At 41.1% G+C, this 16,289-nt stretch overlaps 1 protein-coding gene across 1 annotated transcript in view; it reads left to right on the top strand.

Annotated features, from left to right (window-relative positions):
• RAPGEF4 (Rap guanine nucleotide exchange factor 4) overlaps window positions 1–16,289 on the top strand; it is a 480,844-nt gene that overhangs the window by 277,144 nt on the left and 187,411 nt on the right. Inside the window, exon 6 of the mRNA XM_082260932.1 lies at window positions 803–864. Within this exon, the coding sequence (XP_082117058.1) occupies window positions 803–864 (62 nt within the window). The remainder of the gene's footprint in view (window positions 1–802; window positions 865–16,289) is intronic.

Below are 16,289 nucleotides of genomic sequence, written 5' to 3'. Positions count from 1 at the left end.
TGAGTATCGGTAAACTACATGAAACAATTGTATTTTACAGATTTTTGCTGGTAATAATGTTTATCCCTTGGCATAAATTAGACAAACACTTAGGGTCCTTTCACATGGGCACCTTCGTGTTACAGATTTCTCAGGGGGGATCGCTCTGCTAAACCCTGCTGAGCAGGCAGATAATAGGTTAGTGTCTGCTGTGCAGAGCAGACACGGACACAGTCCCACTCTCCTCTATGAGGAAATCGGATGGAAACGGACCGCCTGTCTGTTTTCTTCCGATCATATCAGATCTGATCGGCTAGACAGATGGAAAATAGGACCACCATCCATCTGGTTTTTGGTGGGCAGGTCTGGATCAGATGACATCCGCTGCTACATAGACGAGACTGGAAGGTCCAATTAGGTCCACCTGAAAAACTGACAGGCAGGTCTGATTAGACAACCCGGGTCAAAGGACCCTAAAGGTCCCTGAAAAAATTGATTGTCTACTCGCAATCCTTTTGAAATTGGCTTAATTGGATGGCATTTTTTAGGTGAGTGAGCACCTAAACAGCGTGAATGAAGGAATCTGCAGTGGTGGCTATTGCATTTAGAAAGCCACAGCACCTGTGTCTGGCTGAATATCTGAACACTGACTACATCTGATAGGATGCAGTCACCGTTTAGCTGACAATTTTCCATCCGCTTTAGTCGACTTGTAAATTAACATTGGTCAAGTCGCATGGTGCTGACAGGGCCACCCAAATTTCATCCAGTTTAGCAGAAACTCTTTGTAATGTTATCTTTTTACTGTGTTATCTCTTTTCAGGATTATCTGACAAAGAAAACATGAACAGCTCTTTATGTTCAGGATCCAAGAACTGCAGCAAGGTACGAATCTCAGTAAAATTACATCCTAATGCAAATCTACTGCACAGAAATAGTATAGGGTTTACTGTATGTTCAAAAAAATCTTGATACATATGTGCAAAACAGACCCTGATTGTTTTTGGATATAACCCGCTTTGAAAATATGAGTACTGGCACACGAAAGGCTTTGTACCCCCCACCTCTAGAACACATTCTGAACTGTAGGCTATACCAACACAAACAATAACCTAATTGGCAATGCAGCAATACACCATAACAATGTAATAAACACTACATGAATATAACTAAATATGTCTTGCAGCACAGCATTGCAGATATGACTGGTCCCAATGTGCCTTTAGCCTCTACCAGAAAAACGTCTCTCACATTATTAAAAGTAGTGATGTGCAGTGGAAAAAAAGAAGAAACACTGGAAGGATTCAATAAATATATAGGAAACAGGCAAGGATTGGAAATGTTCTTCACTATCAGTTAGTTTACATCTGGAACAAGGTCACTTTACCACTCCTAAATAGGACCAAATATACTCATACATTGACAAATCCAATAGGAACACAACCCCCCTATCTATACAGACTGCCATTCACATCATAAGTCCCTTATAAGCTGACCCCCATCAAAATAATGCATCATATTTTCCAACTGATCCATGGGCAGAAGCACATTTTCATAATTGAAGCTTGTAGGCACACAACTGTTGGGGACCTAAGTAACACCCTTCTGCTAGCGTAACCTCTTTTACATGGAACATTTCTTTGTTTTCCCAGTCCTAACGTGTCTCAAAATAATGGGATAATGTGTAAATAGACTTATAGAGTATGAGATGACTACTTCTCCTGCATTTGGGAAAAAAAATACCCAACAGTAAATCCAATCATGACAAAGATTACCCTTTATGGATATTAGACAGCATTGTTGTTCTGCAGAGCCTATATCAATAAGATGGATTTCAATATACTGAGGTTGGTCAGTGAAAGGTGAAATTTGATTGGTTGTTTTGGTCCCTTTTGGTTTCATATACTGTATGCACTCCATAGTCCTTAGTGGAATGCATACCAGTTTACTTTGCTATTCAGGTTTTTGATCTAAAGTGGTAAGGTCTAAGTACCAGACTTTTGGTGGTGACACACATATTAATTTGATCTTTCACTCAATTAATCAATGCAACTAAACTCCTCAAATTGATTAGGTCATATTCTCCATCATTATTTTCAGTCAATTTAAAATGAAAAGCTAATGTGCATTGCACCATTCGATGTATTAATTGATGATAGATCACTTCTTTGCAATCACTCGCATCTAAATCTGTCACAAATCCCTATCCGTATTACCAACTGTTGTTCAAAGTCTCTGTTGTACTTTATATACACCTATTGGCTGCTTCTGTGAGGTGCAATTGTTATTCAGTGTGCATTTGTCTCCATACCATTTTATGTATATGGAAACTAATATATATATATATATATATATATATATATATATATGTATATATATATATACTTATATATATATTTATATATATATATATATATATATATATATATATATATATATATATATATATATATATATATATATAGTTTAGGTTGTTATTGCACATACACAGGATATAATAATAATATTATTATATCCTGTGTATGTGCAATAACAACCTAAACTATATATATATATATATATATATATATATATATATATATATATATATATATATATATATATATATATATATATATATATATATATATATATGTATATATATATATATAGAGTTTAGGTTTTTATTGCACATACACAGGATATAATAATAATACTATTCAGCATATTTAAAGTGTATATCTAGCCCAGCAATACTTCTACTTTTTGGTCTGTGTAATGGTCTGTTTGTTATTTTTGATAAGTGCAAAAAAAAAAGAAACCTGTTGTCAGATCAGAAATTTAGAGCTGTACTGTGTACTCATTTATACTCTAAAATAGAAAAAAATTGCCTTTAGTTCTACTTTAAAGTGGAAGAAAAGGCGGACTCTATCTATTCATAAAAAACATTTCCCCCACCTATCCTGCATATCCTGTATAAAAAAGATCTGAGTACTTCCTATTTTTAATCTGGACATGTGATCTTGCAGCTCTTGCTGCTCCGTGCAGTGAGCTGCTGCTGTAGGGGAGAGGAGGGAACATCGACAAAAGCTGGGTCATGAGGGCCTATGGGTGATGTCACGCCTCAGGGAATTCACAGCCATTATCCAACCCTCCCTTACACAGGAGAACTGGAGCTGCAGGATCACACATGACTGTGCCAAATTCAATAAAGGTGATAACACAAATATTTTTTATACATATGTGAGTGTCTTACCTAGGGCAGGACCAAAGAGAAAACACTTTGTTTCCTCTTCTTACTTAAAGTAGATCTAAACCCAACTACTACAATCTCAAATAAGTGCTAATGTGTTAATGTGATTTTAAAATCTCATCTAAGACTTTTTAAAAATCTGCAGCTTTTATTCAAATATTAATTGGTGGTCTTGAAATGAAGGTCCTTGTTCAGACACTTCCTGTTACAGGGTGACAACTCTCTCTCAACTGCCTTCTGGTAGAAGACTACCCTGGTAGAGACTACAATTGGCAATTCCTACATATGTTGCACAGGTTATAAACAGGAATGGGCTGATAGAGGCAAGAGGAAATCATCAGCGCTGCAATACAAAAAATAATATAGAAAAGGCAAAAACAGTATTTTATTTAAAACAAACTATGATGTCTATTCATGATACACAATGATTTAGCAACTAAATGTCATCCTATTAGGATAATGCTCTATTGTAATTTGCCATGGCTGGACCCCTGTGGATATTAGTGGATAATTCAACAGCAGAACAGTAAGGCATAACAGTGCGCAAAGATTACTGAGAGGAGTCACAAAGCTAAAATAACATGCCGTCATCATCTCTTTCTTTGCAGACTCTAAACTGGTGGCGGAGCTGTAGTAACACCAAATAAAAAACAGAAATAAAATCTCTTTCATTATTTTTCTACTTGAAAATTGTATTCATACGTACAAGAGAAATTTAAAGTAGAACTCTGGGCAAAACATATTTTTTTATTTTGGATAGAGCAAGGGAGGGTTATAACCCCTGTCAGATTTTTTTTGCCATCTGTGTCCAAGCGATTTTCCCTTCACCTACTGTCCCATAGCAAAGCGGGAAGTGAGAGGAAATCCCTGAAAATTAAGAGAATTCTTTGGGGACCCCCATGTCACCAGAACTAGTGCCCCATTGGAAGATTTCCCCTCTATTACTTTTCTGGTGACATCCCAAATTGTGGGTTTTCTTTTATTTTCACTTTCAATGATAATGGTAAACAGGACAAATAGAGAGGGTGAATCTCCCTAACCGAGACACAGACAGCAATAAAACTGACAAGCATTCTAATCCATCTCCACTCTATCAAAAACTGAATGTAGCACTGTCCCCATAGGCCTTGCTGTGTGGTGACTTCTTGGGTCTCCCTCTGATTACCTGCAGACAGTCACTAGGGGACATTTCACACATCCATCCTTACTCCTGTTTGCTCGTTACTCAATAAACAGTCCAGGGGATTTGGTTTTATATTTATTGTGGAACTTGGATGGGAGAAGGGTATAGTGAGATACTCCAACTTGAACTATTCACAGTAGATAAAGACAACTCTCACTTGGCCTCACCAGGTTATTTGTGGAAGCAGACACGCTGCTTTGACCATACTGCCATTTGTATGGAAGAATTAAGTCCTCTTGCTCTCTATAGCAGAAGATTTGATGCAACTACATTATCTTTAGGACACTCTCTAGCATCCCCTTGACTGACACCCGTCCACTGACTCTTCTAGCAGAAGGGGTGGCCCTCACAGGACAGGCCCACGACACAGATCTGTACTCACTGTAGGCAGAATTAGATCCTTTCCAGTGTCTCCCTTTCAGTCAGCTCTGCAGGACCTCTGGGTTCAGCATCGCTCTGACTTTCAGACCCTCAGGTCGTCCACCTGAGGCCACTTGGCATCTTCTACAGAGAAGGGGCAGCCTCCTTCTCCCTCTGGGACCCTGCTCTTCAGTTGAAAGACCCCAAGCACATGTGCCCTTGATGGTTATACAGTCACCCAGTATGCACAGAGGCACTTTCCTCTGCCAATCATCAGGGCTTTACCAAATGCCTGTGTACTCACTTGTCAGGTTTCCTCCCAATGTCCAATATGCCTCCCTATTGGACAAGTGTGAAACATTTCATACAAGCTGAGCTGCACCTGAGCACCATGAGCTGACCTCACTAATGGATTCTGCTCTCTGGTAGGCAGAGAGTAATATATATTTACCTGGCAATCTCCCTGGTAAGCAAAAAGACACAAAAACTATACCCTCTCTAACATCTACCTAGGATGGTGCTACATGAAAAAAAAAGAAAAAAAAATTGCCTTTAGTTATACTTTAAATAAGAGCATATCAATTAAAAAAAACTATCCCCATCGGTTTTTTACAATGCTTATAATGCTTATCAACTTTTATTCATTTATGTAAAACCTTTATCCCAAAAGGAATAAATCTGTTACTGCAACTACTCATGGACACAGGAATTTTTTTGCTCCTGGCTGGAAAAAAGCCATGTTTTCAAAACAACGGATAAAGGAGTACTCCCAGCCCTGGTGAAGTCAATAGAACAACAAGCCTAGGAGTAAAGTCAAACTTTACTTTAATGTAAAGTTGAAAAATATGACATGCAGGAGTGCCCAGATTGATCACCAAGCCCGTGGAGAGGAGAAACACATAATTCCAAAAGCTGAAGGACACATGATTCCGGACCCAACAGTAGGTTACACCTCTCAGGAGCCTCAGGACAGTGGGAGAAGTGTGTGGATTACGGCCACCGGGGTCACTGAGATGGTGTGTCTGCCAGAAGTCACATGTCCCAGAACCGAATGTGATGTCATACACCTGGTGTAAGTGTGCCCCAACGTCAGCTGGTGAGGGCAAAATGGAAGTTTTGGAGAGCACTCAAACCATGTCAAACTAAAGGAAAGAAGCTAGTCACCATGACATGATCTGAGGAATGGGCAAAGCCCCGAAACATGTTATCATGGTGACCGGCTTCTCTCCTTTGGTTTGACATGGTTTGAATGCTCTCCAAGACTTCTTTTGCCCTCACCAGCCAACATTCGGGTGCTCTTCTGCCAGGTGTATGACATCACATCTGGTCCAGGGACACTTGACTTCCAGTGGACGCGCCATCTCAGTGACCCCGGTCGCGGTAATCCACACACTTCTCCCACTGTCCTGGGGCTCCTGGGCGGAGTAATTTACTGTTGGGTCCAGGATCATGTGTCATCCTTCAGCTTTTGGGATTATGTGTTTCTCCTCTCCACTGGCTTGGTGATGTATCAGTCTGGGAACTCTTACATGTCATCCTTTTAACTTTACATTAAAGTGAATTTTGATTCTATCTATTCCTGGGATTGTGGATTTATTGACTTCCACAGGGCCTGGAGTGCTGCTTTATTTATTGTTTTGTGCTCATGTCTCATTGTTGGTTGGATGATAGTTTGAGCTTCCCTTTCTGTGGTTATCTACATATCCCCTTGAAACCTGTGTTCACTTGTTACTTGCATTTTTTTAAAAACACATTTTGTACACATGTATAGACTCGTTCATCCGTGCCAAGTGTTTGAGCATTCATGGATTCCATTGGCCCAAATATTTATTTATTCTGGCCATTTGAATGAATAAATGCTCAAGTGATAAACAAGTCTAGCTTTTAGGCATGTTTACATACCTCCCAACTTTTTGAGATTGAAACGAGGGACACCTATTAGAAAATGTTTGTAGGCATTGGACACACACCCCTGCCATGCCCTCTTATAGGAGATTTATACAACAAAAAAATGATTAGTTAAACCCAAAGGTGCTTTTTTTAACACTACTATTCCTTTATATTGCCTTTAAGAATTTACAAATGTAACAATTTAGAAATTGGATGAAAGGTTTAGCACTGGGAAACACTTTGTGAAAGATAAATAGTGCATTTTATATACAGATATATAGATCAGACCAAAATGAGGGACAAATTGAGGAGGAAAGAGGGACAGAGGGACATTGTTCCAAATCAGGGACAGTTCCTCGAAATCAGGGACAGTTGGGAGGTATGATGTCTAGACGTATTTACTCGCGTTTAAGCTCGTCAAGTGTTTTTTGTGCCAAAATTTCCTCTCCTGAATCGCTGGTGATGTTTTTTTTCAGCCTCTAAACACTTCTCTTGTAATATGCCTGTAAACACCATGGCCATATAGGCTAACATAGAGGTGTGTTTACAAACTGAAAAAAAAATGTCAAATGCCTGTAAAAAGCAGGGTTTTTAAGCCCTGTGTGCATGAGGCCTTAAACAGTGTTAGCTGGAGTTTGGCTTCAGTTTGTTGGTATATCTAAATGTGCTAGTGCACCTAACACTCCCCACCTCCCAGATTAACAACTCTGATGTTCAAAGATGCCCCTGTGCTCCTTCATCCAAGGGTAGGATCCTTGTAGGCACACAACATTTGGTAGGCTGAGTAACACCTTTGTGCTGCTCTCTTACAAGGAGTCTTTGCTTGCTTTCCTTGTCATAACCTTAAAGCTTAAAATAATATGATCATTTGTAACTACGTTTTTTTTTGTATCTCAGTGAGGGGGGGGGGGGGTAATCACCTCCAATCTCTTTCGACCACCTTCTGTCAACATGCATGCACTCCAGCATTAGCTGCATATCATTGCTTAAAGTGATTGTAAAGTAAAAAAAAATAACAAACATGCAACACTTACCTCCTCTATGCATTTGGTTTTGCACAGAGCAGCCCAGATCGGGAGCCTCTTCTGCGCTCCTGGCCCATCCCTCCTGTCGAGTGCCCCCAAAGCAAGCAGCTTGCTATGGGGGCACCCGAGCCAAGTCACAGCTCCCTGTGACCATTCAGACACGAAGCTGCGGCCCGGCCCCGTCCCCTTTCTCTCCTAATTGGCTGACTGACTTTGATTGACAGCAGCGGGAGCCAATGGTGCCGCTGCTGTGTCTCAGCCAATCAGCCAATCAGGAGGGAGAGTCTCGGACAGCCGAGACACTCGTGGACATCACTGGAGAGAGAAGGTCTCAGGTAAGTATTAGGGGGTGCTGGGGAGGCTGCTACACACAGAAAGCTTTTTATCTTAATGCATAGAATGCATTAAGATAAAAAACTTCTTCCTTTACAACTCCTTTAACCTCCTTAGCGGTATTCCCGAGTGTGGCTCGGGGTGGAATTTTAGTGCCATTAGCGGTAACCCCGAGCCACACTCGGGGTACCGCCAGGGAACATCGCTGGATCCTGGTAGAGGTTACTTACCTTGTCCCCGGGATCCGGCGATATGTCACTGCAGCATACGGCGGCCGGATCTTCCACCCGATGCTGTGTGCCCTGGCTTCAGTCTCCTGCGACGTGACGCTTGTAGGGGAGTGGAACCGGCAGCAAATTTGAAAAATAAAACACACAAACACACTGATATATTGTAATCCTATTAGATTACATTACAAAATAAAATTAATTGACATTGCCCCCCCCCCCCAGTGCCCTTTTCTGCAGTTTTACTGTACTTTTTATATATATATATATATATATATATATATATATATATATATATATATATATATATATATATATATATATGTATATAGATGGATAGATATAGATATAGATATACATGTATATCTATATATATATATATATGTATACACACACACACACATAAATATATATATATAGCTCTATATATATATATATATATATATATATATATATATATATAAAATATACAAAATATATGTATATATATATATATATATATATATATATATACACTTTAACTTATTTATAGTTATTTTAATATATTATAATTTATGATTTTGTGTTTCAAACTTTATCATACCCGAGATGTTATAAAGAAGAATGCACAGTAAAAAAAAATCATATGTAAATAGTTGGTTTGGGCTGCTCGTCCTTAAGAATTACTAGAAAAATAATGGTACTGCTTTCAGCACCTAAAATCGGAAACAATCATACCGCCAGGGAGGTTAAGCCCTTAACGCCTCCTTCCAGCGGCCCTTTAAGTGAGTTTTAGTGCCCAGGTGGCATCATGGCTTTTCTATCATGTGACCGCTGTGATTGGCTCTCACAGACGTCACATGATTGGGAGTTCATCCTGCTGACTTCTGACCAAAAGCCGTGACTAAGGGGTGTTGGTGACAGCTCGGTCAGTGTGCTGAGAGTGTGCAGTGAGGTTAGTCATGTCTGTGAATGTCAGCGTTTTACAATGCCTTATGGGACGTGTAGTTCCGCAACAGCTGGAGGGCCGTAGTTTAGAGATCCCTGCTTTACACAGTCGGCAAGAGGGTAAGACTATTTCTTGATAGTGACAATAAGGGGATCTATGTGGCGGCACAGCTTCCACCTGGGATGTGTGTAATAGGGTGTTTGATAGCACAGTAGTAAGTCATGTGCTAGCTTGCAAGGTTTGGGTTTGATTGCAAAAAAATACATTTTGAGTGATGTAGCCATACAAACAAATACCTCATTTTAGATGTCTATTCAATTCAGAATGATGAATATTGGCTTTTATCATAAAAGTGTTCCAAGAGGAAAAAAATTGACCTTGTTTTATTTGACCGTGGTTATTTTTAATCCAAGGATGCTTTGAGCACTTGAAAAATTTAACAGCAACAAAAACAGAGCAGACAAACCTTCAGAGACTCTGCGTCTGTCTGTGTACAGCTTCGTACGGCACTGAATAGGGCTTGTGGTGACCATCTGACCATGACCGCAGAGTGGAATAAAACTTCACCTGCAGCAGACAGTGCTCCCGCTTAAATCTTTTTATGCGGACATCAACAAACACAGATAATAATGACATTTCACATGTAAAGAAACTGGGTTTTTCAGAAGAATAAAGAAAATCAGTGCAACAGAAAAAACCCTGATTGATGTCTTATAAAACTAGTTGATTTATTGGGAATTGGGAATGATTTACTAAAGGAGAAGAGCATGGCATGGTCACTTAGTTAGCTTAGTGAATAACATAAAACTGTGATGTCTTCCTCCGATCATGTGCAAGCAGTTCTGTTTGTAATTTTTTAGCCATATGGTTGGGTATACTTTGCAGAAGGAATTCTCACCTTGTTTACTAAGCCTAGTAAAAATTAGTTTGGCACAGTGAGAATTAATTTTGCAATATAAACATCCTCCTTGTTTTAGAAAATTAAGTCTATTAGGATTGATTTACCTAAAGCTGAATTCCAGATATGTTTTCTTTTGCATAGCTATATTGGTCCAGCTTGGATCAATATATGGCATACCCTATACATATGCACTATATTGTCAAAAGTATTGGGATGCCTGCCTTTACACGCACATTATTTTTAATGGCATCCCAGTCTTTTTCTGTAGGGTTCAATATTGAGTTGGCCCACCCTTTGCAGCTATAACAGCTTCAACTCTTCTGGGAAGGCTGTCCACAAGGTTTAGGAGTGTGTCTATTGGAATGTTTGACCATTCTTCCAGAAGCACATTTGTGAGGTCAGGCACTGATGTTAGAGAGAAGGCCTGGCTCGCAGTCTCCGCTCTAATTCATCCCAAAGGTGTTCTATCTGGTTGAGGTCAGGACTCTGTGCAGTCCAGTCAAGTTAATTCACCCCAAACTTGCTCATCCATGGACCTTGCTTTGTGCACTGTGCACAGTCATGTTGAAACAGGAAGGGGCCATCCCCAAACTGTTCCCACAAAATTAGGGGCATGAAATTGTCAAAATGTCATGGTATGCTAACGCCTTAAGAGTTTCCTTCACAGGAACTAAGGGGCCCAGCCCAACCTCTAAAAGACAACCCCTCAGCATAATCCTCCCTCCGCCAAATGATTTGGACCAGTGCACAAAACACAGTCTTCCCAGAAGAGTTGAAGCTGTTAAAGCTGCAAAGGGTGGGCAAACTCAATATTGAATCCTACGGACTAAGACTGGGGTGCCATTAAAGTGCATGTGCGTTTGAAGGCAGGCGTCACAATACTTTTGACAACATACTGTAGCATACTCGGCCAGTCCCTGTGGAAGTGAAAAAATCACTGTAGTAGCTACTACTGTGATTGTTACTGTCTTCCGCATCCCATGCTGAGCAGCTGCCCTGATGCATCTTGAACACAAGAGGTTGGTCACTTGGCATGGATGCCATTAACCTCCCTGGCGGTATTCCCGAGTGTGGCTCGGGGTGGAATTTCAGTGCCATTAGCGGTAACCCCGAGCCACACTCGGGGTACCCCCAGGGATCATCGCTGGATCCTGGTAGAGGTTTCTTACCTTGTCCCCGGGATCCCGCGATGTGTCACTGCAGCATACGGAGGCCGGATCTTCCGCCTGATGCTGTGAGCCACAGCTTCCGTCTCCTGCGACGTGACGCTCGCAGGGGGGTGGAACCCGGCGGCAAATTTGAAAAGTAAAACACACAAACACACTGATATATTGTAATCCTATTGGATTTTATTACAAAATAAAATAAATTGACATTAGTTTGCCCCCCAGTGCCCTTTCCTATATATATGTATACACACACATATATACCATCTCGGGTATGATAAAGTTTGAAACACAAAATCATAAATTATAGTATAATAACTATAAATAAGTTAAAGTATATATATAGATATATATATATCTATATATATACAGTGGGTACGGAAAGTATTCAGACCCCCTTAAATTTTTCACTCTTTGTTATATTGCAGCCATTTGATAAAATCATTTAAGTTCATTCTTCTTCCTCATGAATGTACACATAGCACCCCATACTGACAGAAAAACACAGAATTGTTGACATTGTTGCAGATTTATTAAAAAAGAAAAACTGAAATATCACATGGTCCTAAGTATTCAGACCCTTTGCTCAGTATTTAGTAGACGCCCCCTTTTGATCTAATACAGCCAGGAGTCTTTTTGGGAAAGATGCAACAAGTCTTTCACACCTGGATTTGGGGATCCTCTGCCATTCCTCCTTGCAGATCCTCTCCAGTTCTGTCAGGTTGGATGGTAAACGTTGGTGGACAGCCATTTTTAGGTCTCTCCAGAGATGCTCAATTGGGTTTAAGTCAGGGCTCTGGCTGGGCCATTCAAGAACAGTCACGGAGTTGTTGTGAAGCCACTCCTTCGTTATTTTAGCTGTGTGCTTAGGGTCATTCTCTTGTTGGAAGGTAAACCTTCGGCCCAGTCTGAGGTCCAGAGCACTCTGGAGAAGGTTTTTGTCCAGGATATCCCTGTACTTGGCCGCATTCATCTTTCCCTCGATTGCAACCAGTCGTCCTGTCCCTGCAGCTGAAAAACACCCCCACAGCATGATGCTGCCACCACCATGCTTCACTGTTGGGACTGTATTGGACAGGTGATGAGCAGTGCCTGGTTTTCTCCACACATACCGCTTAGAATTAAGGCCAAAAAGTTCTATTTTGGTCTCATCAGACCAGAGAATGTTATTTCTCACCATCTTGGAGTCCTTCAGGTGTTTTTTAGCAAACTCCATGCGGGCTTTCATGTGTCTTACACTGAGGAGAGGCTTCCGTCGGGCCACTCTGCCATAAAGCCCCGACTGGTGGAGGGCTGCAGTGATGGTTGACTTTCTACAACTTTCTCCCATCTCCTGACTGCATCTCTGGAGCTCAGCCACAGTGATCTTTGGGTTCTTCTTTACCTCTCTCACCAAGGCTCTTCTCCCCCGATAGCTCAGTTTGGCCGAACGGCCAGCTCTAGGAAGGGTTCTGGTCGTCCCAAACGTCTTCCATTTGAAGATTATGGAGGCCACTGTGCTCTTAGGAACCTTAAGTGCAGCAGAAATCTTTTTGTAACCTTGGCCAGATCTGTGCCTTGCCACAAGTCTCTGAGCTCTTCAGGCAGTTCCTTTGACCTCATGATTCTCATTTGCTCTGACATGCATTGTGATCTGGAAGGTCTTATATAGACAGGTGTGTGGCTTTCCTAATCAAGTCCAATCAGTATAATCAAACACAGCTGGACTCAAATGAAGGTGTAGAACCATCTCAAGGATGATCAGAAGAAATGGAAAGCACCTGAGTTAAATATATGAGTGTCACAGCAAAGGGTCTGAATACTTAGGACCATGTGATATTTCATTTTTTCTTTTTTAATAAATCTGCAACAATGTCAACAATGTTTGTTTTTCTGTCAGTATGGGGTGCTATGTGTACATTCATGAGGAAGAAGAATGAACTTAAATGATTTTAGCAAATGGCTGCAATATAACAAAGAGTGAAAAATTTAAGGGGGGTCTGAATACTTTCCGTACCCACTGTATATAGATATATATATCTATATATATATACTTTAACTTATTTATAGTTATTTATTATACTATAATTTATGATTTTGTGTTTCAAATGTTATCATACCCGAGATGTTATAAAGAAGAACGCACAGTAAAAAAAAATCATATGTAAAATAGTGGGTTTGGGCTGCTCGTCCTTAAGAATTACTAGCAAAATAATGGTACCTCTTTCAGCACCTAAAATCAGAAACAATAATACCGCCAGGGAGGTTAAGCGAATTCCTTAAATACAAAGCATTCTCTGATTGGATAAGGCAGAGAGGCGGGCAGTGATGTTACAGTTTCCATCTCATTCAGTCAGAGAACAATTTGTGTTCACTGAGTAAAAATTCAAGGCATTCTTTGAATGGCACGTGTTCCTAGCTGGTGACCCCCTGCGTTTGCTATGAATAGGGCAGCTGCTTGGCATGGGACACGGAAGACAGCAAGAATCACTGTAGTAGCAGCAGACAAGGATTGGTCAGGTATGGCATATGAATATTTACATTGGTCCAAGCTGGAATAATGTAAATATGCAAAAAAATACATACCTGGAACTTAGCTTTAAGGAGAAGAAAATTTTCATTTTACAAAGTGAATAATCACTTAGCTGTGAAGCCGTGTTCACTGTGATCATCCAATCAAGCAGATATGCTTTTTTTTTTATTTCCATTACACATGATTGGGTATTCAAATTAACCACTTGCCGACCGCCGCACGCCAATCTACGTCGGCGGTCAGCCCCTCACAGGCAAAGTGACGTAGGGCTACGTCACTAGCTTGTGAGGGTCTAGGGAGCGAGCGCGCGCCGCCGGAGGCGCGCTCCCGCTCCCGCGTGGTCACGGACCCCCCCGCGCGTGTGACCGGCGGACCCGATGTCCGCCGGCCACTCTGTGATCGGCGGGGGAGAGGGAGAAAGTCAGGCAGCTTGTGTAAACAAGCTGCCTGTCATTCTCCCCTCTGTATGAGAGCTGATCATATGGATCTACTATGTAGATCCGTTGATCACTTTGCATACAGCTGAAGCCACAGCCAATCACAGTAAGAATCACGCCCCTAGGGACACACACAGCCCCTCCCTCTCAAATAAAGTTAACCCCTTCACTACCAGTGTATTTTTACAGTAACAGTGCATATATATAGCACTGATTACTGTAGAAATGTCACTGGTAACCCCAAAAGTGTCAAAAATGTCAGTCAAGGGTCCGATCTGTCCGCCCCAATGTCGCAGTACCGCAAAAAAATCGCAGATCGCCGCCATTACGCGTTAAAAAAAAACAACAAAAATGACAAAAATCTTTCCCTTAGTCAGTAAACGCAATAACTTTTGCGCAAACCAATCAAAATACGCTTTTTGAGATTTTTTTTACCAAACATAGGTAGCATAAAACAAATTGGCCGAAAATGTTAAAAAATTTTGATTTTTACATTTTTTTGGGGGGGAATTTCATATAAAAAAAAAGGGAAAAATATTGCTATTTTTGCAAAATTGACGCTCTTTTTTTGTTTATAGCGCGTGATCAAAAAATCGCACAGGTGATCAAATACCGCCAAAAGAAAGCTCTGTTTGTGGGAAAAAAGGACGCCAAATTCGTTTAGGTACAGCGTCGCACGACCGCGCAATTGTCCGTTAAAGTCACGCAGTGCCAAATCGCAAAATAGCCCCTGGTCGTTTAGCAGCCAAATCCTCCGGGGCTTAAGTGGTTAAACACAGCTTCACCTTCTTCAATATCTACTTTGCAAATCAATAAATTCTTTCTCCTAGTAAATTACCACATGCAACATACCAATACCAGAAATCATCATCAAATAGCATGTAGTAAATTTAGCCGAGTCGTGTAAAAAAAACTTTACTAAATGAAAAATACTGAGGGAGATTTACTAAAACTGGCGCAGCTGTGCATAGTAACCAATCAGCTTCAAGCTTTAATTTGACATGTGATTTGACAATGACACAGTCTGGAGAACAAATCGCCAAACACCACGTGAAAGCATGATGAACTGCTTACCAGATGGGGTTGACCCTCAGATAATAGAGAGGCCAACACCAGGGAGGATCATATAGATGTAAATAGGTTCCAAACTTGGCTAAAGAGTGTCCATCTCGCTCTATGGAAAGCAGTAGTGGTGTCACCAGGCCGTCTCACTCCCACTCAGGAAAAATGATGACTCAAAATACCTCAGGATGAGAAGAGACTACAATGGTGCAGTACGTCCAAAATCAACCAATGTTTATTGAATGAATAACACTTACAATGAGAAGGATAAATCAGATTTGTTATTTATTTTCTAATGAATCGGTGCAATGCCAACTTTGCGGCCCTGCACTGATTCCCAAAAGTAGTTCCTTCACTACTTTTGGTGACTTCGGGGGTGATTTCAATAGACATCTGTGCATGAACCCACAGAGATCTCTCAAATCGCCCCCGAAGTCGGACTGAAATGCCGGTTTGAAATCATGCGAGTTCAGCTGAACTAGCACAATTTCAAACCCGTCCTCAGTGTGAATGTGGGCAGTTTGTCAAAGCTTAACCACTTAAGGACCGCCCGCCGCAGGCAGCCCCTCCTGCGTGAACCGATGTAGGTATACGTCGGTAGCGCGGCTACAGCTAGGGGGCGAGCGCGCACCGCCGCCGGCACGCTCCCACCCCCACTCGGCAGCGGGGACTCCGATTGCCGCCTGGCACCCGCAATCATTCCCCACTGAGAGAGAAGAACGGTCAGCTGTTGTAAACACAGCTGACCGTTCTCTCTGGAATGATCACAGAGCCCCTGTGATCCTTCTATACAGAATCACAGGTCTCTATGGTCATTCCAAAAGCGCTGCCACTCAAATTCTAGCTGTTCACCTGTTGATTTTATCCATGTATATGAATGTTGGAGGCATAGGGACCCCATAAACAGTATTCTTTCACAGATCGGGATATAGTTTGTGGATGCAATTAGTGGTTAGCAGAGAGCTTTATAATGCTTGAATGACCCTAGTGCTTATAGTGATGTTACTATGGGATCTCAGCAGTCATGTTCTGATCCCCATTTGTCCTGATGTAC

Source organism: Pelophylax lessonae (genome assembly GCF_965119305.1).
Source record: "Pelophylax lessonae genome assembly, chromosome: 6".
Lineage (NCBI taxonomy): Eukaryota > Metazoa > Chordata > Amphibia > Anura > Ranidae > Pelophylax > Pelophylax lessonae.
Note: the sequence above shows the minus strand (reverse complement) of the source record. Positions and strands in the feature narration are given on the sequence as shown.